Source organism: Dermochelys coriacea, chromosome 11 (assembly GCF_009764565.3).
Source record: "Dermochelys coriacea isolate rDerCor1 chromosome 11, rDerCor1.pri.v4, whole genome shotgun sequence".
Classification (NCBI taxonomy): Eukaryota; Metazoa; Chordata; order Testudines; family Dermochelyidae; genus Dermochelys; species Dermochelys coriacea.
In genome coordinates, this window is record NC_050078.2 from 57,851,416 (window position 1) to 57,877,702 (window position 26,287).

At 39.0% G+C, this 26,287-nt stretch overlaps 1 protein-coding gene across 13 annotated transcripts in view; it reads right to left on the minus strand.

Annotated features, from left to right (window-relative positions):
* Positions 1 to 26,287, minus strand: part of ANKRD44 (ankyrin repeat domain 44) — a 206,770-nt gene that overhangs the window by 97,762 nt on the left and 82,721 nt on the right. For all 13 annotated transcript variants that reach the window (XM_038422511.2, XM_043505515.1, XM_038422508.2 and 10 more), the window contains exons 2-3: positions 14,079 to 14,162; positions 4,515 to 4,593 (exon numbers count right to left, since the gene is read on the minus strand). In XM_038422511.2, the coding sequence (XP_038278439.1) occupies positions 4,515 to 4,593; positions 14,079 to 14,162 (163 nt within the window). The remainder of the gene's footprint in view (positions 1 to 4,514; positions 4,594 to 14,078; positions 14,163 to 26,287) is intronic.

Below are 26,287 nucleotides of genomic sequence, written 5' to 3' on the forward strand. Positions count from 1 at the left end.
TTAGGTGACCTCAACTGGAGTGTCCAGTTCTGGGTGCCACATTTCAGGAAGGATGTGGACAAATTGGAGAGAGTCCAGAGAAGAGAGACAAAAATGATTAAAGGTCTAGAAAACATGACCTATGAGGGAAGATTGAAAAAACTGGGTTTGTTTAGTCCTGAAAAGAGAAGACTAAAAGGGGACATGATAACAGCTTTCAAGTATGTAAAAGGTTGTTACAAGGAGGAGGAAGAAAAATTGTTTTTCTTAACCTCTGAAGATGGGATAAGAAGCAACGGGCTTAAATTGCAGCAAGGGAGGTTTAAGTTGGACATTAGGAAAAACTTCCTAACTGTCAGGGTGGTTAAGCACTGGACTAAATTGCCTACGGAGGTTGTGGAATCTCCATCATTGGAGATTTTTAAGAGCAGGTTAGACAAATACCTGTCAGGAATGGTCTAGATAATTAGTCCTGCCATGAGTGCAGGGGACTGGATTAGATGACCTCTCAAGCTCCCTTCCAGTCCTATGATTCTAACTGCAGCATTTGAGTCCAAGGACTGCACAGGAGTAGAGGTGCACCAAAAGGGAGCAGAGAGAATGAAAGGCCTTGGCCAGCAGAGCTATGTGGAGAAGAGAGCATGCTGTGTCCTCGTAAGCAGTGGTCATGGTTACACTCTCCTTGCCTGGCAAGAAGTTCAGTGCCTCCTGAAGTTTTGTCGGGGCAGCATGGCTCCATGTTTAGTGCATTAATGACACTGCATGTGGTTCTGCCATAAAGGTTTGACAGAGTCCTTAGACAACAAGCCCCTCAGGGCAGAGACTGGACATCAGATTTCTGTTCTTTTGTACACCAGTGCCACTTCATTGAAGCCATGAATTGCACTGGAATACATTTCCTCTCTTGTGTTTCTATTTGTCTGGACAGCTCTTCATGCACGTCCGTGATTGGGTGTGGTTACAGGTTGTCGAAATAAATCTAACAGATGATTACTACCTGACTGCACTTCCTATTCTGTGAAAAGGGCATGAAGAAGGCAGTAACGTCCAAATCTCAAATCAATGTGTTTTAATGCACATGAAACAAACTCACAATACACTCCCCCATTTCAGCCAAATATTACAGGCCAGATCCTCAGCTGATTTATACCCACTGAGGATCTGGCCCCACGTCTTCCATTTATTCTGAATCCACTCCTATTTTAATGGGTATCTAGAATGCCATTTCTGGTATTTCTCAGTGCACCAGGGCACAAGCTTTATTCATTAGATGCTACATTTATTTCTGCTGCCACCAGTTCATGCACTACAAATCTAAGTATGAGCATATTTCACTGAATTTCTCTCCTGAGTCCTGTCTGAAATGCAAGGGGCTGATAGTTTCTTTGGCTTCTTGTCATGCTCAGAATATTGTGGTTCAAATCTGACAGTAAATATTCCATGCTTTTATTCTTTAAATATACTGCCTGTCCTCTGATTTTAAAGTTGGGCATTATAGGTACACTTTTTAGAGTGCTAAATGTTATCATCAGATTAATCTTTTTTGAAGTATTTTACAAATTGGGTTGTGTTGAAGGCAGAAGAGAAATGAGGGTAAAATATTGCTGTTGTGATCTAAGCTCTGGCTTGGCTAGCCCTGGCAGATCACTGCATCACAGAAATTTACAAAAACCTTTTCTCTTCCAAGTGGTACAAGTACTGGTGTGTCATGAATAATGATACTTCAGAGACTAAAACGAGATGAACAGGTAGAACATACCACATACAGAATTAGCTCTGACTCAAGCCCTGGGAATGTAAGTATCAATGTTAGTAGTGCTCCACTAAGTCAAATCAAACTGAACCCCTGCTGGCATGAAGGCTAATCATTAAAACCTTAAATTATGAGCTAGTTTCTCTTTGTTTAACCCCCAGTTGGATATTTCACAGAGTTGGGCACATCATCTGCATTTTATCCTATCGTCCAGACATATACTAGAGCCAATGGATGAGGTTTGGCTGGTAACTTATTTGAATTCATATTGCCTATAAGAGCATGGAGATATTTTTTCCCACATAAGGAACACATTGGAAATCAAGAAATGAAATGTATTTTCCACAGCAAGGCCACATCTTCACTAGCTAATGCACTAGAGATGCTACAGGAATTCTTGGGAGATACGGGTCAGAGCTACCTCATCTATTTATTCACACAGATCTTCCTTGTGCTGCTACTTGCAATCCTTGAAAAGATAATGCCTCTGCATCCTGCTCAGATGCTGACAATTCACAATAACAAGATGTGACAATGGCTACATGCTGTATTACCACATGTCAAAATGAAGGTAATTAATCTTTACCTCCTGTTGAAGAGAGGCATGTTTGTGTCTAATGTATTGGAGAAACCATCCCATCATAGTTGGTGAATGTAATAATATTCACTCATGTCTTTCGGCTGGGATCAATGACATACTGGATGATCACATGTGAAAATGTAAGTCTCACAAGTTAAAGTTCCTTGACTAACGCAATTGGCTAACCCATGGTTTCTAAATATATGATGGACAGATGGAACGTGCATAAACTTTCTCATTTAATTGAATCTCTTTTTTGCTTTCTCCAACCATTTTTTTTGACAACAGACTCCGCTTACAAGCTGTCTGTACAACATACATCTGGTGGGAGAACAGCAACATCAAAATTTAAATGGAAGAGCTTTGTTACAGCTACTGTTGCATTTAAAGATGTACATATCACTGATAACTGGCGCATCAATTAAGCCAGAATAGGAACTTTGAGTAGATGCTGTAAATGTCAGTAGGAATCTTGACAGATATTGCTTTTTCCATAAAATACCACTCACAGGCTAATGCAGTGGTGTTTGATTAAGCTGCAGTTTATTGTTACAAACTTTGATATTGCCAAGTCATTTATCCATCACAGAACTGATACTGTATTCATTACATGAATCTGATCTGAATATAGTTTTATTGTTTTAGCTTAGTAACAGCAGTCAGATGCAGAGAGCTAGACTCAATTACAACAACAATGGTATGATGCCATATTGCCATATTCCATTCAGTTGAAGGAAGAAAGCTATCGTCTGGCAAAACACACTCAGATAAAATCTTAGCCAATTTGCACTCTGGCCCCAAACTAAAACAAATTTTTTTTCCAGGTTGTAATAAGTTCAACTATCTTTCCAACCCCCACTTTTAGTTTTTGATAATCTCGTCACATCCTGCATTTGGTCACATGTAAAAATGCTATATTCCTGAGAGATTTCCTTCCCTACCAGAACAGCAAAAGTGCTGGGAATTTTGCAGCAGAGCTTTTTCTTGTGAGATTTAAAGCCCAAATTCTTGACTAGAGAGATTCAACATAAGCATCCAAATTTGCTCATCTGAACAACCAAAACTTCATTTGAGATTTGCCCTTCAGAAGGAAAATTAGCAATTAAATAATTACTTTTTATAATACAGTGTGCAATATATATGCAATAATGTGCCTCAATCTCTAGACTACATATCACATAACAGTAGCTGTTTAATGCTACAGAATCTCAAGAGCTTGACAATCAGATATACGCCTGCACTCAATTCTTACCACATCAAGGATGTTGATACATTTATTTCCTGTTACAACACAGTTATATTTTTAATATGTGCTCCTTACTCTTTCAACTTGTAGCTTCTTCCTCACCCTCAATTAGGCTACTGTAGTGCAATAAGCCCTACTCTTAACAAGCTGGTTTAGAAACACATGACCTTTGGACATTTGCAGACACATCCAGGAGTTAGCCATGAACCTTCTACTCTTCTTGTGAGGTGCCTCAAAAGGTGCTACCTTTCATTTTGACAACTATCAATCGTGCTTTTCATTTTCAAAATCGTATTGAAGCACAACTAATTATTTATCACATTGCCTCTACAAAGGTAGGTGGGTATTTTATTCCTATTGCAAATTGGAAATCAATACAGAGAAGGTTAAGTGTCTTGTCTGAGGTCACAGAAGTAGGCAGTATCAACCACTGGGATGAAAATTAACAGTCCAGTGCTCAATACCCTGTCTTAGTCTTTACATTGCACAACAATGCAAGGAGAGATTTGACATTCCCCTGCTGAATCACCCATCATACACTATATATACGTAAAAGGATCCATCTATCATTATGCAGCAAAAAACTTAAGCATGTGATTAAATCCCACTGGAGACATCAGGAGTTACACACAAGTCCCTCACTAAATAGGGACAGTTTTAAGCAAGTGCTAAACTTGTTTTCTGAATCCGCAAATAGTAAATAGTTTTAACCCACTGCAAGTTGGTAACAATTTGTAGTTTTGGTTCATTTTGTTATTCTCAGAGTACGTTATATAACTATAGCAAGCAATTTAAACTGGTTCTCTTATCCTTCAAACAGCATAATGCTCCTTGGAACACAGAGATGGACAGGGCCCGGATTTAACCTGCATAAGTTAAAGATGCCTCCCTTGGACATTCATTGTAGTTTGTAACATTGGCTTCTCTGTTGATGACTAATTCAGACTTCACATTACCTGACAAAATGAGGAGCTCAATAATCTCTGCATCTCCCAGAAAAGCCGCAACATGAAGCGGGGTGCGTTTTTCACCATCCTGTAAAACAGCAAAGATTGCACAGCTATAAAGTATGGAATGCTAAAATGTCATTAAGCTTTAGAAAATATTTGATTTTCTACCAGTTTCTCATATTAGAAAGATGGGACTCAACAGCAAAGAATGAACGAAAAGTTCTGAACCAGGCATTTCTCTTTAACAATCCACACCTTACATGCTATATTTTTTTTTCCATCAAGCATTGTACAGAAACTATCCTTTTCTCGGTATTCTTTTTTCACAGATATAGTGAATGTAATTTGTATCTCATATGTACCTCTCTTCCTTCCAACCCTGGATAGACAGCTATGCATGAGGGAAAACACTGTCCTCAATTAGGCCCTTTTTGAAATGTTTGCTGCTTTACTGTTATGCTGACATAATTCAAATCCTTCTGGACATCAGCCTTTGTAATGCAATTTGATTGAACAACACAGCACAAGGCTCTAAAAATAATACTTTTGAGAAAGGATTGCACAGTTCACAAGGACATTATAGATAGAATGCACTTTCTCCACAAAGGTAATCCAAATACATGCAGCCTTTCATAAATTGTTCATCAGTAAGTCATTGGCTCAAAATAGAGAAGTCTGGCACAGTCTAGTCCGGTACTGCCAAGCCCAAGCATTCAAAAGTCTTGAGTCAGGCCTCCCCCGCCGCCCAAAATCGTGAGATTGGCCTAACTACAAAGACATTTTTAAAACAACATATTTGCAGTTCTTTTTGTTTGCCTTCTGGCTTTTGAACCTTTCGGGTTCATGTTTTCAAGCTTATCTCTGAAACCAGGAGGGATAGAAACTTACTGTAATTTAAAAATGAAAGCCAAAATTCTTTTGTATTCTCATGAATCCAAGGTCTAGACCATTAAGGAAAAAAATCCACCAAATACTACAAGATTCACAATAAAATCACAAGAGGTGGTAACAGTTCTAACCAGATAAGTACTGAGTGTTATTAGAGTTATCGTGCACTTCATATGTTTATTTATATTTAGAGCCAAACAACATTAAAAACGGCCATACAAAGAGATCTAAGTGCCATGTCAATTAATAAAACCTACAATAACAGGACCACCCAGCATTAAATATTCATATACAGGTAACAAAGTAACTCACCAGCCAATAAATCAAAACAATGGAAAAGCCCCATATATATTCCCACCGCACTCCAGGGACATACCCCAGACTTCTGTCAAGTAAACAGCTGCTGCAGAATGCCTTTAGGATCATCATTTGTGGGTTATTCGGACCATATTCAAAATGTTCTGCAAACACTAACAAATCAATGCTTCACAATCTTTTTTCTTCTGAACAATGAAAAATGTTTTCCTAGGCTACGCTATACACAAGCCCTGCAAACCTAGGAGCCACTGATGGACAGGGTGAGTTATGGGTGGGAGGGTGTTTCAGTCTCTCATATGTATATATTATTACAAAGCCTTCGATTTTTTTGAAATAATTCTAAAATACTGTAGAAGACAGACTACTCAAACATAGCCATACTGATGGAGGAAAGATTTTCTTACAATCTCCTTTTCTCACCTAGTGGGGAACTTATAATAGTATTAAAAATTTCTTGTTTTTCACTTCAAAAATATCGCCCCTCTATGCACTTGTAGGCCAGAATTCGCAAGAAACCTCAGTGCCTATTAAGACACCTAAGTAAGCGGCCAGATTTTCTAACATGCTCAGTCTTCAGCAGCACCTGCTGAAAACAACAGAGTGCTGAGCATTTTTGAAAATCTGGGTCTAGAATAATTTATTCAGTAATATTTTCTATGATGTAATATATTATGCTTCAGTTTGCATTGGCTGGGCAAGTGTTTGCTGTGGGATAGTGCGCCATAATACTCATAAGGATTACTTCATGCTTCTCTCCTAACACTGTACAATACATGCAACATCATAAAACAAAGACTGGTCAAAATCCTGAACAAAAATAGAAATGTTTTCAGTGTATTGGTTTTTTAAATTAATGCATTGCACTGTAGAATCTCTCTTGGTTTTGGTGCAATATTAGCAACAATTCTTGCATCTGTCAACTCTAAGCTTTATAGTACCACCTTGTGACAATATACAAGGCTTGATAAGAGAACAGAGGGATGTGAAATGGGGTACTGGTGATGCAAGTTCAAGCAAGTCCAAAACAATCCCATTAATTGATTGATTGATTGATTGATTGATTGATTGATTGATTGATTGATTGATAAGGAACATTTTACAATAATTCAAAACTTAATGGGGACTTGGCTGTCAGAAAAAAAGGTGCAACAGGGAGAGTGGAATTTTGTGCCTGTGGCTTGTTTTGACGTAACATTTTGAGCCAACAAGATATTCAGTGGATCATCTGATATGATCAATTCATACTGTCCTCAAAATAAAAGCACCAACCCCTTTACAAACAGAGCAATGTCTATCTACAAGCATCTGATCCTCAGACACCGAAGTCATTGAGAGATGACTTCAATAGCAGCAGAATCATGTTTTAAACAACCCCCCCCCCCAAAAAAAAAGTTTTTTAGTGGTTTGGTTGTTTTTAAGCCTGATTTCTACGTTTCCTAGATAAGAAAATAATTCCTCCTCCATCCGTCACAATTGAGCATCCAACAACAAAACAGGGCTCATGCGGATGCAAGTTATAACTGAAGCAGGTAGACTGAAATAATCTCTAGTAAAAGGCAAAAAACAAAACCCAACCCTCCAGAGGGTGATCATTTATTGGAGTTACTTCTGAAGAAGCCTGACTATTATATCTGTAGCTGAGTATGTACATAAGTAGGTCAGTCAGAGGATCGTTCTCAGGTTCCTGTTTATGCTACAAAAAGCATGACAAAGAAAACAAGAGGAACTAGGGCATATGCACCTACAATGAAATTCACTCCTTGTGTTCACAGCCCACAAAAAGTTTTTTTCTTCTGCTGATAATAGCTCATCTTAACTAATTAGCCTCTTACAGTTTGTATGGCAAATTCCACTTCTCTGTATGTATATATATCTTCTTACTATATGTTCCATTCTATGCATCCGATGAAGTGAGCTGTAGCCCATGAAAGTTTATGCTCTAATAAATTTGTGAGTCTCTAAGGTGCCACAAGTACTCCCGTTATTTTGTCACTGTTATAGAAAAGGTTTCTGTTAAATCCAAGTGACTAATCCCTCTTTGATAAAATGAGATTTGTGGAAGATATGTGGCTTGTAGATCACTCGTCTAAGAGTCTCAGTCATTCTGAGGTCTGTCTTATTGGCTGTTGATGTGGGTTCTGTAGTGGCCAAATTAAGTCTTTTAAATAATATTTTTATTAATCATTCATCAATACACAAATGTGAATTCATACAAAGAACACAGCTTTTTTCCCCTGAAAATGGAAACACCATTTATTAAATTATATTAAATCTTCAAAATGATTTTTCAAATCTCTCTTTACTTTACTCTGTTAACTCCTAGCAAGGGTCATGCTTATGGGTTTTGGTACCATACTTAAAATACCTTTAGTCTAAATACTTACACAATAAGACACTGCACTGGAGAATATTAAGTCTTATGTATAATAAGTATCTCCATTATTTTGGATGAATTCTTGATCTGTTATGACTATGTGGATTATATAAGGTAAGCAAAAGTGCTCAGTATTGTTTTGCTGCTGGTCCTCTTCCTACACATAATCTCAGGATAGGAAACTGTGGCCTCTCATATTGGACTACTAATCCTCATTTGTAGCTGTGTACATTGGTATCTCAAATTCATGCAAATGTATTTAAATTTCTAGCTTTCATGGTTGCAGACTAAAGCTTGAAAGCATGACACAAGTACTCTAAGCTCAAAAAACAGAAGGCAAATAAAAGCATCCAAAAATTAATATTTTTTTCAATTTTAGGATTTTGTAATAAATGGTGATGATTTGGAGGGGCTTGACTCTCAAATTTTGAGCACTTCATGTTGGCAATGCTACTTTAAGAAAAATGAAACCAGTTACATCCGCACACTGCCTACACATCTTAATTTGTTCCCCATCCTTCCAGCTAGTCCTTCTCAATCACTCCATTTCAGGAAGCACTTGTGTAGATCTTCATAAAATGACTGCTAGAGACTTTAATTTATTTATTTATTTTTAATGAAAGGTGGAAGTAGTGAACAATGGAGAGGTATGCAGTGTTGTTCTTCCAGACCTGAAGAACAGCTCCTGTGTAGCTCGAAAGCTTGTCTCTCTCACAACCAGAAGCTGGTCCAATAATGTAGAGGTATGTCAGCAAGCTCTCATAATAAAAGTCAATGTGATTTGAGCGACTACTTCCCTTATGCGCCTTTGAAAATCCCAACCTAAGTTATTAATAAATCCCTAAATAGATTAACTGTAACAAATATCCCAGCAAAGGGGCTTAGGAGTTTAAATAAATAGTACATGCAGATGGTGCTTTGACTGGTAGAGCTGGTGAAAAATGCAATATATTTTCCATGAAAAAATTGAAACATGATAAAATTTCTGGCAGAATTTCATTTTTTTCCAGAATTTGTCACCCTTTCCAACAAAAATTAAAACAAAAAACAATTTTGGTTTATTTCTCTCCTACACACACATGCGCGCGCGCACACACTTTCTCTGCCTGGCATAAAGAAAAAAGGGAAAAAAAGAAGAAAAAGGGAAGAGGGAAAAACAAAGAAGTTTTTCAGCTTTCAAAATCCACACACTTTTTGTTCTTTATCTTTTTAAAGTGGAAGATTTAAACCTATATGAAAATTTTCCATAAGTTATTTTGTTGCAGTTGAAAAGCCATTTTTCTCTGAAAAAAATTGACCTGCTCTTCTGCCTGGTGGGCTGGAATCCTGGATGAGTGAAGCCCTAAACAACTGCCTAGATTTCAAATGCCCACCACTAGTTCACACTGTGTACAGGGCCATCACTAGAAGGAGGGTCAAAAAGCTCTTAGGGAAGAAAGAATGAAAGAAAGAAAGAAAAAAGCTCAGAACTGTCCTCCCCTTCTTCTCCAAATTAAAAAACTAACAAAATTACATTTATATTTCCATGTATAAAGGGTAAGCATTAAAAATACCTGCCTGCAGCTAGCTCAGTGGTTTCATAGTACAACATATGTTGGTCTATAAAACTAAGACACAGGGATTCCAATCAAAATCCCTACTCCCTGGGCTGTAGGTCAGTGAAAATTGCCTGCAGACCCACCTGTGGGTAAAAGCAGTCAAATGTTTAGTGATAAGGAGCAACTACTGCCCGCTAGATAAAAAGTATCATTGCCATCAAGATGTAAAAGCAGCAACTGATTCCCCACGAAGACCAGTGAGAAACACGGAGCGGTCACTCTGATCTCTATCTTGGAAAAATGAACTAAAATCAAACAAGTTTCAGAGTAGCAGCCGTGTTAGTCTGTATTCGCAAAAAGAAAAGGAGTACCGGTGGCACCTTAGAGACTAACAAATTTATTAGAGCATAAGCTTTCGTGAGCTACAGCTCACTTCATCGGATGCATTTGGTGGAAAAAACAGAGGAGAGATTTATATACACACACACAGAGAACATGAAACAATGGGTTTATCATACACACTGTAAGGAGAGTGATCACTTAAGATAAGCCATCACCAGCAGCAGGGGGGGAAAGGAGGAAAACCTTTCATGGTGACAAGCAAGGTAGGCTAATTCCAGCAGTTAACAAGAATATCAGAGGAACAGTGGGGGGTGGGGTGGGAGGGAGAAATACCATGGGAAAATAGTTTTACTTTGTGTAATGACTCATCCATTCCCAGTCTCTATTCAAGCCTAAGTTAATTGTATCCAGTTTGCAAATTAATTCCAATTCAGCAGTCTCTCGTTGGAGTCTGTTTTTGAAGCTTTTTTGTTGAAGTATAGCCACTCTTAGGTCTGTGATCGAGTGACCAGAGAGATTGAAGTGTTCTCCAACTGGTTTTTGAATGTTATAATTCTTGACGTCTGATTTATGTCCATTCATTCTTTTACGTAGAGACTGTCCAGTTTGGCCAATGTACATGGCAGAGGGGCATTGCTGGCACATGATGGCATATATCACATTGGTAGATGCGCAGGTGAAGGAGCCTCTGATAGTGTGGCTGATGTGATTAGGCCCTATGATGGTATCCCCTGAATAGATATGTGGACAGAGTTGGCAACGGGCTTTGTTGCAAGGATAGGTTCCTGGGTTAGTGGTTCTGTTGTGTGGTGTGTGGTTGCTGGTGAGTATTTGCTTCAGATTGGGGGGCTGTCTGTAAGCAAGGACTGGTCTGTCTCCCAAGATCTGTGAGAGTGATGGCTCGTCCTTCAGGATAGGTTGTAGATCCTTGATGATGCGTTGGAGAGGTTTTAGTTGGGGGCTGAAGGTGATGGCTAGTGGCGTTCTGTTGTTTTCTTTGTTGGGCCTGTCCTGTAGTAGGTGACTTCTGGGTACTCTTCTGGCTCTGTTAATCTGTTTCTTCACTTCAGCAGGTGGGTATTGTAGTTGTAGGAATGCATGATAGAGATCTTGTAGGTGTTTGTCTCTGTCTGAGGGGTTGGAGCAAATGCGGTTATATCGTAGCGCTTGGCTGTAGACAATGGATCGAGTGGTATGATCTGGATGAAAGCTAGAGGCATGTAGGTAGGAATAGCGGTCAGTAGGTTTCCGATATAGGGTGTCTCAGGAAATCGGTGGTGTCTCGAAGATAGCTGGGAGTGCTGGTAACGAAGGGCCTGAGGAGGGAGTCTACATAGCCAGACAATCCTGCTGTCAGGGTGCCAATGCCTGAGATGATGGGGCGTCCAGGATTTCATTTCCATTTCCATTTCCAGCAGTTGACAACAATAGTAAACTGTCAAAGCAGCATGAAAGTTGTCCTTATCTAAGGAAATAGAATATTAACCTTGAGAAAAGACTTCAAAGCAAACTGTCAACTGCTGGAAATGGCCCACCCTGATTATCACTATAAAAGGTCCCATTCCCCTTCTCCTGCTGGTAATAGCTCACCTTACCTGATCACTCTTGTTACAGTGTGTATGGTAACACCCATTGTTTCATGTTCTCTGTGTATATAAATCTCCACACTCTATTTTCCACTGCATGTACTCGAAGAAGTGAGCTGTAGCTCATGAAAGCTTATGCTCAAATAAAATTGTTAGCATTTAGACCTCAGAGTCATTTATTTTTTTAAATACACACTTCCAGGCTAGGAAAAATATTGTTTATATTGCTAGGTTACATAATTTGTTCTTCTAATTTATGATTTGCTCTGAAGTCTTTTCTCAAGGTTAATATTCTATTTCTTAGATAAGGACAACTCTCATGCTGCTTTGACAGTTTACTATTGTTAGATATCACTTATTTTTCATAGTTTCCCATGTCCCATTTTGTTCAGCCATGCTGTTGGCTCTGAAACATCATATACAACTTCAGAAATTCTTAAAGCTCACTGTGAGAGCAGTCAAATCATATTTTTACTTTATATTTACATTTTAACTTTCAATATTTTTACTATTAACCAAAAATGATCAATAAAAAACCCCATCACTAACAAGCAGTGCCAAAGTTTCCTGTCACATGGCTAGAAGTAGCCGAGCATTGCTGAAACGTTTACATGGAAGGAACTAGAAACAGACTGAAGATAATTCGCCTATGCAGATGGGAGTTGTGGTGTCTTCTACCCATTCTTTTAGTGACATTTCCAGTGTTTGGTATTTATCTGAAATTACCATTTTAAATTTATATTTCTGAATATATCCTGAAAAATATTTTTGTAATTACTGCAAAGAACATTCCATTTCTTATATGCAGACAGGAAAGCTGGTGGGTCAACACAGTCTTGCAAGGACTTTCATTGTACTGAACAGAATTCTGCATAAAAATGTTCGCATTAATTATCTTTTTTCCATTAAAAGCCATGGTATCCTCATATAAAACATATGCTACCCACTTAATATTTTACCTGGGAATTGAGTACATCTCCATAGCAACAATCACCAGCAACCTTGCCTGAAGGGGACATGAAAACATTTCATGGGTAGAACTAGAAAGCATGTGACCATCTGGATCTGCACAAGAGCTATTTTTGACAAACTAATATGCAGTATAAAAAACAGATTATTCACCTTGCAGGTGTGTCAAAATTCCATTGTTACCATTAGAGAAAACAAAAATAGAAGGGGATATAAAGAAGACAATATTTTACAATTAACATCTTTAGATTAACAAATTTATTTGAGCATAAGCTTTCGTGAGCTACAGCTCACTTCATCAGATGCATCCGATGAAGTGAGCTGTAGCTCACGAAAGCTTATGCTCAAATAAATTTGTTAGTCTCTAAGGTGCCACAAGTACTCCTTTTCTTTTTGCGAATACAGACTAACACAGCTGCTACTCTGAAACCTGTCATCTTTAGATTCTTATTTCAGGACAGAACATAAGAACTTACATCATCAGCTTCACCTCACTCTCTCCTTTCACCTCTCTATATGAGCCTGATCTGACGCCCACTTAAGTCAGTGGCAACTCATTCTGTTGAGATTACTGGGAGTTGGATGGAGCCCTGCTGAACTAAAGCTGGGGGATCATTGCTACAGCTGTAAGACAAATCTTGACATCTATCTCTTTCAAACATGATATTTGACCCACAATGGCCACAGGAGCTGTAGTTCCAACCAAGAGCCTCCTGTGTTGTAAATAAACCAGACAAACCACTGGAACTAGCTCGGAAGAAAATAACTGAGTTTTCTGGTCTGGAAAAGACACAGGGAAAGGATGTTTAACTTAAAAGACCAAGTTAACAGCCTGCAAATCTCTGTGTGGTCTCAGCTCCACAGTCTAACCAGCTCCAGAGCTAACCAATTATACTCAAGATGCCAGCAAAAACTGCTCATTTTAACAGTTCTAATGTCATTGAATACAATGGGGAAAAGTGTAAGGCAAAAAACAAACAAGTTCCTAAATAAGAGCAGGCTCAGTTTTAAGATTTTCTGCTATTAAATACTTAACCTCTGCTTGTTTACAGCTGTTTACCATTGTCTAAGATAGACATAAGCCAATCTATCCTGCAATAATTCCTCTGTGTATATATCACTGGCCAAGCTGCAGCTTCCTTAATCTTGTTGTTTGAGATAGCTGTAGTGAAATTAGCTTAGACATTAAATATATTCAAATCCTGAATGAAGGTCAGTCCCAAATCTGCAAGGGCTCATTATAAGTGAGAAATTCTACAGAGATTCAAGATATGCTACTTTCAGCTGTTTTTTATTTCACAAGAATAGGGATTTGGACAAAACTTACTGTCCCTGACTGACTTGCACATTTAAAGTAATTATGGTACATGTAGGGAATTACTACCCTGTGCTGTAGATAATTATTTGTTCCAGTAATAATTAGGAATCTTTTTAAGCCATGAATCTCTAGCTACCAAATATTTTCCATTTTGTTAGTTTTTTATACTAATGGAATAATTCATATCGAAGCCATGACAGTTCATAAGCACAGTTACATACACAAACAGTCACTTACCAGAGCATTAACATCCTCAGTTTTGTAGATCAACATCCGTATCTCCTCTGGATCCCCACTGAAAATTGCTTGGACCAGTGGTGGCTGAGAACAGAAAACAATCATTAAAGGTTTGGTTTTTGTTCTTTAAAGACAACATTTTATTCCTTCTAACATTTACCACTACAATGCACAGACATTATGCATTCAATCCTTCGCCAGTCGCAAATCAACATGAAAATCTTATAAGCAAGGTTTATTAGCTTGCACCAGGTATATCTGTATACCTGAACACTTAAAGAGTACAGATCGGGATCCCCATTAAAATGGCAGCTTTTGCCAACAGATACCACACAGTTAGCATAGTTGTTTCCTAGTCCAAGTATAAGATTACCAGTTTTTCCTTCGATACTACTCAGCTCTAGCTGTCAACATGTGGCGAAGTTTTAATGACAACCAATCTATAGACAGTTAAGCAGAAAATAATATGAACGGCAGTGTATTTCTCAGTGATAATTATGCATCTCAGGTTATTTTACTAAAGAAAAAGCCAATAATCACAGTTTAACTACCAAGAAGGGAAAGAATTGTCTCACTGCTTGAAATTAGGAAGTGGAATGTACAAATATATAATAAGGCAGAAAGAAGGAAAAATCTGGCACACACATTTCTTAGGTGTTGTTGACGGGGAAAGATGACATCACTGCCAGTTAATCAGAATGTTGACTACTTCTCTCTCTCTCTAGGTTTGAATTAGGCCCACAGCACTATAGTATCTGAGTTATCAACTAAACTGACAGGAACAATCAACTTTGAAATCTCCTCAATTTAAAAAATAATTGTTTCAGATAACAGACCACAGATCCTGTGCCAATGTTTGCAGTTTTACAATCACATTTTGCCTTTTTTAAAAAAAATTTCTCTCCTCCTTGGTGTATGAAAAGCCCACATACGCACCAGGGGGAAATGACTAAAACCCTCTATTCCTGTGACGGGTTAAGCACATTTGAAATGCAAATTGACTTTAAGGAGACTACTCAAGAACACAAAATTAGATAAAAAGAAAAGGAGGACTTGTGGCACCTTGGAGATTAACAAATTTATTTGAGCATGTAGCAAATAAATTTTACAGCTGTAGCTCACGAAAGCTTATGCTCAAATAAATTTGTTAATCTCCAAGGTGCCACAAGTCCTCCTTTTCTTTTTGCGGATACAGACTAACACGGCTGCTACTCTGAAACCTGACAAAATTAGATATAGCTTAAGGGACCTAACTGACTATACACAAAATGCTGTATAATGCACAATGTCAACAAAGTAAATGAACGGGGAAGATCATCACTGAAAGAGGACGGAAGAAACACTGTCCTGAGTTCTTACTTTTAACAAAAGCAGGTAAAAAAATTCTGACAGACATCATTTTTAAATTGACTGTGTCCCTTTAAGAGAGCCTTATTGGGAGAAGAGGCCAAGGAATTTGGGAACCAGATGGATATACCAGATGTAAGGAGGGAATGTGGGATGGGATGAAGGAAAATGGAGAAGAGAAAAGGGTTAGTTAAGTGGAAGGTTGAGGTGAAAATTGTTCCTCTCTCCCTGTATTTTGAGGATAAAATTAATAATATATACATATATCCAGTTATGGATACCACACTTTAAGAAATGCTGAACACCAAAGCATTATTATCCTTCAGCTTCATCTCTCTACTTATCAGGTGTTCAGTTTGTGAAAGACGTTCTTAATTAGGTTCCCCATTACTGATGACACGTTTGCAGTGCAGGCTTAAAGATCTCCTCGAGCTCTTTCTCAGTGCTGCCCATGTTATCAACAATAGAGCTGAGGCAGGTGAAATCACCAACAATGTCAACTAGCTGGTTGCCCACTAAGATACTAGAGTCTGCAATATGCTTAAAATCATCAACTGGAAGAACTTCATTTTTATCCTACTTCATTTTCAGGTCAACTTTTGCCGCAGAGCTTTCCAGGGCTTTATGTGTCACGACTAGCTTGTTCATTGATTTGAAAACTAGCACTATGTCGTTGGCAAAACCTACATTGGTGAGGTTCTTATCATGGCGTATTCCTAAACTGCATTCACTTAATGTCTAGTCAAGCACATAGTCTATGACAGCATTGAAATGTTCTGGTGTAGCAACACATCCTTGTCAAATGCCCAACCTAATCTGGAAGAAGGAGGTTCTTTTCCCTTTTCCAAGAACACAGCTTGAGGAGTCATCATAGAGAAGATGGAACATTCTACAGAGCTTGCCAGTGAGGCCTGTGAGTTTCAAAATCAGTTAAAGCGATTCCCTGCCAACAGAGTCAAAGGAGGCCTTGATATCCACAAATACAATATGAACAGGGCACTTGAATTCTCGTGCCTTCTCGATAAACTAGTGCACAGATGAAGATTTGCTCTGCTGTGAAACAGCCAGAAGTGAAGCCAGCTTGTGGTCTGCTCTTACTCCTCAAGCTATCAGTGGTTTATTGCTGAAATTTTAAGTCCGAGTTGAGAATGTGCATCCGCTGGTGGTCATCATAGCAAAAGTATTGTTCTATTTGTTGGCTGACAGTGGGAAAAAATGGAGGTTGTGCAAGTTAGGTATGTGTTGATGATGGATGTAGGATGATCTGAACTGATGATTTCCTTGGTTTGCACTCAATGCTGTTTACACATGGATGACTAACTCTACCAATGATTGTTTTCTTTTTTGGGGTGGGGCAGGGTGAAATTTCCTAGGTTCTTTAAAATGTACAGTGTGATTTTGTAAGTAATGAGACTGAGAGATTTAATGTGATATTCTATTGATAGAATAGTTAAAATGTTTAATTTATTTATTTATAGAAAATGTTTTGACTGAAAATTCCTCCAGTTTCAAAAGCAGAAAAAATTCTAATATGAAAAAAAATAGAATGTGAATGTCAAAAAAGCATAGTAAACTAATGGAACTGGAAATAGAGTGCATATGTCATTCATGTTTTTTCTATTCCAGATTTTGAAAATGTGTACACTTGCTTTATTGATCTGGATTTCAAGTGTTGTCAAATTCCAGAGATGAGGTCATTTAGGATGTGTACAAAATTTTCTCTTCAAAATCCAAACCACCAGCCAATATAAAACTTTTGTTTTATTGTTCTTTTATAATAGCTATTACATTTGTGATTATGAAAAGTGTCAATAAGTTTTCTTACTGTAGGAATGTGGTAGTGAATAAGTGACATTTCTTAAAAATAATTTCTAAGATTGCTTCTGCAGAGCTTTTTCAAATTTTAGGTGCATTGTTTACTCAAAGAATCATGTATGTCTTGTTACACACTCTAATTGCGAGGATGATCTCTCTTATAGAGATTCTTCCCTCCCGCAAATTTCCGTACACAAGGTATGTGCACTCATTGTGATGGGACATGCTACTCTGCTTGGTCCTGAGAGAGGCAGAAGAGTGACTGCATTAGAAAGTACCATCCAGGCCAAAGTTCTATGAGGAGAAGAAAGGGTTAATCAGCAGAACTACAAAACAACCTGGGGTGAAGTCCCAGCCCCACTCACCACAGAAAACTAACTATCCTTTATTGTTTTTACTCTATATTGACACAAACAAATCTTTGCTTCCTCCAGTTTTGTTATCCCATTAAGTTCCATAATATATTATACAACAACTTGATGTAGAACAGTCTATAAAAAATTATTTAAAAAACCACATTATTCAAAAGGCATTTTAAGCAAAAGAGGAGAACAAAAAAAATCATGCAGCAAAGCAAAAGGTAGAAGGTAAAAGCAGTCATACAGACAATGCAGCGAGACAGCTGACATTTTAATACAAAACAAATGAATCTATTCAAGCCTTCACAATGCTCAGAAAAGACTAAGGGACTGATTCTGCAATGCTCAAAGAATGCAAGATGAAGCCTAATATTTGTGTTCACACATTTTTTGCAGTGCCACTGTCAACAATACAAATACAATAATCTCTTCTCTGATCCCTGTTTTATTCCTGGCTGTCAGTTTGGCTCCAGGTCTTGGCTGCTTTCAATTTTTCTTTAAATAAGCAATCTTTTTCCCTAGGGATGGCTAATGTTTCCAGGTGAATCAGAGGTTATTTCCTGCAATTCCTGGAATCCTGCAATTCTACCCAGAAAACCTCAGTGACAAAGCTATGTTGTGGCAAATTTATGAGCCAAGTCACTGAAAATAACTCACAACTTTTTATATTTTAGGTGACTTCTAAAAAGTGAAAGAGTGAAACAAATTGATTCAATTTGCCAAGTGTCTTTTCTTCATACTAGCTACTTCAAACTGATCGTTTGCCCCAATTTCTGTATCTCATTTTAAAATGTGTCTGGAGATCACATCTCCAAATTACCTGAACATTTAACAAGCAGTGCTTCGGAGTTAAATGAATTAAATGGAGACAGAGAAGATGCCGCAGACTGGTTAAAATCTGGCAGTATTTTGCTGTGTTAAAAATGAGGATGACCAAAAAAATGACAGGTTTCAGAGTAACAGCGGTGTTAGTCTGTATCCGCAAAAAGAACAAGAGTACTTGTGGCACTTTAGAGACTAACAATTTTATTTGAGCATAAGCTTTTGTGGGCTACAGCTCACTTCATCAGATGCATAGATGGAACATATAGTAAGAAGATATATGTACAAAGAACATCACAGAATCACAGAATATCAGGGTTGGAAGGGACCTCGGGAGATCATCTAGTCCAACCCCCTGCTCAAAGCAGGACCAATCCCCAATTTTTGCCCCAAATCCCTAAATGGCCCCCTCAAGGATTGAACTCACAACCCTGGGTTTAGCAAGCCAATGCTCAAACCACTGAGCTATCCCTCCCCCCCAAAAATATGAAAAGGTAGAAGTTGCCATACCAACCCTAAGAGGCTAATTAATTAAGATGAGCTATTATCAGCAGGAGAAAAAAATGTTTGTAGTGATAATCAAGATGGCCCATTTTAGACAGTTCATAAGTCACCATGTTCAGTATCCTCACACCTTCTTGTCAACTGTCTGAAATGGGCCATCTTGATTATTGCTACAAAAGTTTTTTTTTCTCCTGCTGATAATAGCTCACCTTAATTAATTTGTGTCTTAGAGTTGGTATGGCAACTTCCACCTTTTCACGTTCTCTGTATGTACATATATCTTTTTACTATATGTTCCATTGTATGCAGCTAATGAAGTGGGCTGTAGCCCACGAAAGCTTATGCTCAAATAAATTTGTTAGTCTCTAAGGTGCCACAAGTACTCCTGTTCTTTTTGTAAAAAAATAGCGTACAGGAAAATTTGATTTATTCATCAGTTCTGGTGATAAACTTTTCCCCAAGCTTAAATAAGTTAATAAATTATATATTATCTTTAGGATTATAAAGGGGAGATTTTCAAAAGCACATATGGGTTTCAGGAGACCAAGTCCTACTGGCTTCCTAATCTCTTAAATGCTTTTGGAATTCTCCAATTCCTTGGGATATGAAATGTCTTTACATTTTGTGTATTGTATAGCATTTGAGCAAAATGAGAAACAAATCAATAAATAATAAACATGGAATAAAAAATTATCCTCGCTGCATGTTTCCAGCATTGGGTGCTTCATTGTCCATCTATTTCAATACACTGTAGCACATCAGTATTTTAGCTAGCAATCCTTTTTCATACTGTATTTATTATACAGGAAGGACAGAGATGTAAGAACAACAGTATACCTAAAAGAGTCCACAGACTCCAATAAGATATAACTTCTGAATGAAGTGAAGGCCACACAGTAAAAATCTCTATGGAGATAAATCCCAAATTACAAGAAAACAAATAAACCAGGTCTACTCTACTGGCCTCTTGATAACAAAAATTATATTTTTTTTCAGAGTAGCAGCCGTGTAGTAAAATACTGATCCTGACAGGGACCATCGGTGCTACTACTGTAACAGCAAACCCTACTCACCTCTCATCCCAGAAAACAAGATCCAGAGTGTGGACAACTATAGTATGAACTGATCCAGGAGTTACATAGGATAAACCCAAGATAACCCCATTGGTTGTTGGTCTTACGGGCAGAAGTAACTCTGACAGCGTTATGCCCAAATATATATGCAGGGTTATGCATATATACAGAAAGTAAACTATACCCTTACAGTCTGACCCTCAGATGGTGTAAATCAGTTTAGCTACTTTGACATAAATGGTCTGATGCCAATTTACATTTGGCCTTCTGTCTTCAAGAGGGACCCAGCCATTTGCTTTCTAACGAGTGAGGAGCTTTCAAAAGAGCTTTTCACTTGCTCTCTCAACCAGAAGTCAGCAAAAGAGTGTGTTAGGTTCAGAATGTCAAAAGAGAGAAAATGGTCATCAGCAGGACAGAGCCATAAAAACCATTGTGGTGGGTCTGCTATGTCCTGAAGACTTTATGGGAAGAGGAACTCTTTATTAATGAATAGCCATTTCCACTTTGGCAGTAACTGTCCTCTTAATTTCTCAATATCCTTAAAGTCTCACTCACACGTGCAAACCCACACCCACCCCTGTTCCTCACTAACCACAGATCCTCTAGAGAGAGTCAGCATCCCCTCATCTCCTTCTATGCTATGCAACAGCTGCAAACAAACACAGAAATGGAAGAAAAATTGAACTTTTGCTAATTTGCCTTTCGTCATAGTTTTTGATTTATGAAATTATCTCATCTCAGATTATCATAAACCTACACACACACCATGTAAACCAAAAGCTACAATGTTAATAATAAAAACCAGATTATAATCTTCCTGCCATGATCTGAAATATTTCAATTGTTTATATCTCCACTTCTTTAATTGTATCACATTTGGGCTCGAAATGGTTGAAAATTATTGAACAAGTCAATCACACAGGTTGTGTACATCTAAAAATCAATTCCTGCATAACTGAGAACTAAGGGCTCACACTAATGAAGAAATAGACTCCTCATATTTATTTAACCTTCATGAGATCAGACTAAATCTGTTTTTAAAAGCTCTTCCTTATCCTTCAATCTACCTCTTTTTTATAGTCATTTTCCTAGCTAAAAGGTCCTGTTTCTATAGAGCTTGGTCAAAATATCAGTATTTCCATGATTACATACCAGGCTTATAAAATCATTGTCCTAATGTTATCTGAAAACCCAACAATCAGATCCTGAAGTGGTACTCAGTTTCTACCTCACTCAGGCACCAAGACCAGGATTTTTCTCCAAAATGAAGAAAATACCTTAGATTTATTTGATAAAGAACCAAATGCTGAAGATACTATATAAATAAGCTATTGTTGCACTTTAAGTAAACAAAGCAGTATTAAAATCTCCTCAAGAAGATTCAGCTCAATTAAATATTGGTCACAGAAACTGTTCAAGGATACTTAGAGACCTTTGAAAAAGATTTCATCTTGGAGCAACTTTTAGTCCACAGGGAGATGATCTCAGAAAATGGCCCTCGCGTTGTGACTGACACCCAGTCATTGCTGGTGCCTCTTTGTTCTTCCCTGCTATGACTTGAAGGGAATGAAGAACTTCTGACATTTCAAAAAGAGAGGGGAGGGGAAGGCTGAGGAGGGATCATAGAGAACAGGTTGGTTTGCGCAGTCCCATTGGAAATGTTAAAGATAAGTCTCTCAAGCCTTGGGGATCTGTACTACATTACATGCTATCCAAATAGCATTACTATTGACCACTGCGATAATACAGCTATGGGGTTTAAAAAAAAAAAAGCAGCAGGGGGAGGAAGTTTCTTTATCTGTCTAAATGTTCTACAGGAATGGAAGCTCAAATGCCATTTTGACTGTTCTGTACGATATTTCATCACAAGAAAAGCACGGGGGGGGGGGGGGATATTAGCCAAAAACAATCATCACCCCACATTGGTATCAATTCAGTTTTCTAGGATATTTTTTACCAGCAGATTCATTTCCACTTCTCCCTCACTTTAAAAGACTCAGTACAAAAATGTTTCCCCAGTTATCTACAGCATCAGCTAATTAATAGATAGGAAACAAATATTGCATACGGTATTGCAGCCAAAGCATTTCAGGTGCTAAGTGAGAAAAAAGAGCTGTTCAAAATGGATACCTATAAAAACAGCCATGTTAGAAAAGGCTAAACATTTAAATAGTCCCATTAAACAACACAATTAGGACTGACTAGGGGCCAAGTCTTCCTCCCTCTGGACTCAATGGGATATCTGCCATTAACTTCAAACTGGAACAGAAGCAAATACCAGATCCAAATCTGGTATTCAAAAGTTCACACATGTTTCTGCTCGCATTAAAGGCAATGCAAGTTATGCTGTTGATTTCGCTGGCAGCAAGACTGGAAGCCCTGAACTGGGGAAGGAAACCAACTTTTCAAACATAAGGTCCAAAGCCCACTCAAGTCAATACATTCTAGTTCTCTGCTTTCTGAGGTTATTTCTGTTCTGTGCACAAACTATTTCTTCCTGCTCTTCCTCTTTATTACTGTTAGTACATCAGTCAACTAATGACTCATGCTGTTTACAGATTTTTGTTTCTCAGTTCCCTCTCCAAAAACTATTCTAGTATCACCAGTGCTAGTAATTGCTAGTCAGCTCACATTATTGGTAGGTTCTTTCATCCAGTTTCCACTATTCACAGCAGCAATTATTCTTAACAAAACATCTCTTCCAAACTTGTCAATGAAACTCTCATCTTGTGCTGATAGTCAGGATCCAAATTCACCATCAAGTTCAGTACAATTAAAAACCATAGTGAATACAGTTGAACACACATCTCAGATGAATAAAACTGGGAGGGGTTCTTGGGGTAGCAGGATGGTGATACTTTCCATTTCATATAAGGGAATGTTTTAAAGTTAAGCCTCAATAAGAAATTTGGATAGTTCAAAGAGAAGAGAACAACACATTGATTCAATTTTTATGCAGAAAAATTCCCAGTGAAGCAATCATTAATATCTTTGTACAGGATTCCAATACTCAAAAATTCTGTGCAATCTTTGTTAACACAGGAGTTATTTTTTTCTCCAAGTGAGGTAAGAAAGAAGCTGCTAAATCTACCAGTTTGAAAGATGTTTTCTTGTAAGTTAAAAGGCTTTTGCAAAAGTCTACAACATTTGTGAGAAATAGTGATTCTCTTGTTAATTCTTTAGGCTTCTTCTGGTCCATAGGCATGCCTAAAGACAATCTTGTGACACAGGAAATGCACTGCAAATGAAGATGTGCTTGCTGCAGGAGTAGGCACAACCGCACTAACTTTAATCTAGCTAGCGCTGTAACAATAGCTGTGAAGATGTGGCAGTGTGGCCCCTGGCTGGGCTAGCAACACTAGTATGTACCCAAAGTCCCCAGCAGGCTTGTACAAGGTTGGCTCCCTGACACCAAAACCTGTGTAATATCCTCACTACCACTTAACCCTTACCAGCTAGATTAAAGCTAGTGCAGGTATGTCTGCAAGCCCCTGTGCCTCGGCCCACTGCCTGGGGTAGAGCGGGGCAAGCCCCCGCACCCTCACCCTGCTCCCCAGCAGAAGTGCCAGTCAGGCAGAGTGGGTTGGGGTGTGGGGATGCCCATTTTTCTGGGGGCCCCATAATTGGCCTGGGCGTGGGTCCCCGTTGGCACAGTGGCGAATCCGCCACTGGTCTCTTACTCCCTTCTGACCAGGGTATTTCCAAGCAGCACAATTCCCTGCCTTCACTGTCTTATTCCAGCAGAGACAGGCTGCCCAACCACACCTGCTTGCTTTCTCTTCAGATGTTAACATGTGTAATTACTATGGTTATAAGGTACCACACAGCACTGCCTGTGCAAGTCTATTTTATTCCTGAGGTAAAACGCATTACAGCATTGGCTCAGAACAAGTATACTCATGACATGTTTAGTCCATTCTTTATACGGTTCAGGGGTATTTGAACTGGAGTTTCCAGGAACAGATAAATTACAAGATAATTGGCTTCTCTCCCCAGAGTGTAGCTTCAAAAGGATGAATTCAAAGTGGGCCATGTGTATTCCCCTCACCCTCCAGATATGAAACCCACTTTACACGCAATGTCCCAAGAAGTCCTTTGAAGTGCCTAACATTTACATTAGTCAAGTCACTAGAAAAGCTACGTACAGTCCAACAATAACACAAACAGTTGCATCTTCAATACACTGGATGCCAAAGGCACCAAGCCCAATTCAGTAAAGGTTTAACTTAATTCAGGGAAGTTTATCTTAATTCCACAAGGTTTGTCAGGATATAGCAGGATACCATCAGTCTGTCGCACCATGATCTTTGCAAATACTCTAGTCACTGAGGTTACCAAACAAATAATGACAACTTCAAGTGGAGAATAAGCAGCAAGAACAAATTAATTCAAAACACAGATCCTAATTTCATAACAAAGTCCTTAGTTTTGAAGCCAAGGATAAGCAAATAGGATATCTATGCAGCAGTGCTTATAAAAAGGGGTTCCCATGAAGCTTCATTGGTCTCCAAGCTCTACTATTCTAAGCAGTCAGGTGTGGGAAGAAAGAGGGAAGCATCTTGGGTAAGTGAGAGGTCTATGACACAGTGGGCCACTGGAAGTTCTCTACTCTCTCAGCAACTTGTCAGGTCTGACACAGTCACTACACCTAACACACGGCTGCCATGATATATACCCAAAAGATGGCATGTAATACATCATTTGAAAACTAATAATTTACTCATCATTAGTATTCTCACATGATGTCTGTATGGGTGTGTATAAAAAGTGTTATAAATATACACTAGACTGTTCTTAAAATGTGTTTGGCAAGCAGTACACAAGCACAAGACCATCTGCCTTAGACAAAGGAATATGTATTACCTTGTGTGACCAGCCTGGGGGTCAGGCACAGATAACGAAGGTACATTCACCTAAAAGGTAAACAAAGCCATCAACTAGTAAGTGGGGGAGATAGTCTCTTAACTATCATGACCAGTTGCAAAAATAAACATGGTGTCAGCTCCCTAGTGCAGTGGTTCTCAATCAGGGATCCGGGACCCTGAGCAGGTTTCTGGAGGGCCGCAAAGCAGGGCCAGTGTTAGACATGCTGGGGCCCAGTGCAGAAAGCTGAAGCCCCATCACATGGGAGTGAAGCCCGGGGCTCTGAGTCCCACCACCCAGGGTTGAAGCCCAAGCCTGAGCAATGTAGCTTCACCAGGGCCCCTGTGACGTGGGACCCCAGGCATTTGCCCTACTTGTACCCCCTAACACTGACCCTGGCTTTTATATGATGAAAACCAGTTTTTTTGGCACACATGGGAAGATATAAGGAGAGAGAAAAGGCAAGTCTGGCATCCTTCAATTGAAGAAACAAAGGAACTTTGAGACCTGTGAAGGATCCTGGCCAGAGTGTCTGGTCAGCCATGCTGGAAAAGAGACTAGGTGATAAACTCTTGTCTGAACAAGAGAGTCTAGTTTGTTAAATCTGGTTTTACTCTTAGCCCTGGTCTACACTACAAGTTTAGGTTGAATTTAGCAGCGTTAGGTCAATTTAACCATGCATCCGTCCACACAACCAGCCTGTTTTGCCAACTTAAAGGGCTCTTAAAATCAATTTCTGCACTCTTCCCCAGCGAGGGGTTTAGCGCTAAAATCGACCTCGCTGGGTCAAATTTGGGGTAGTGTGGACGCAATTTGACAGTATTGGCCTCCAAGAGCTATCCCAGCATGCACCATTGTGACCACTCTAGACAGCACTCTCAACTCAGATGCACTGGCCAGACAGACAGGAAAAGCCCCGGGAACTTTCGAATTTCAATTTCCTGTTTGACCAGCATGGTGAGCTGATTAGCACAGGTGACTATGCAGAGCTCATCAGCACAGGTGACCAGGGAGTCCCAGAGTCACAAAAGAGCTCCAGCATGGACCGAACGGGAGACACTGGATCTGATCGCTGTATAGGGAGAAGAATCCGTGCAGGCAGAACTCCATTTCAAAAGATGAAATACCAATATATTTGCCAAAATCTCCAAGGGCATGATGAACAGAGGCTACAATAGGGACACACAGCAGTGCCGTGTGAAAGTTAAGGAGCTGAGGCAAATCTACCAAAAGACAAAGGAGGCGAACGGTCGCTCTGGGTAGAGCCTCAGACATGCCGCTTCTATGATGAGCTGCATGCAATTCTAGGGAGCGCCCCTACCACTACCCCACCACTGTCCGTGGACACCTGCAAGGGGGGAGTCTCATGCAACAGGGATGAGGATTTTGTGGAGGAGGAGGTTGAGGATAGCGCACAGCAGGCAAG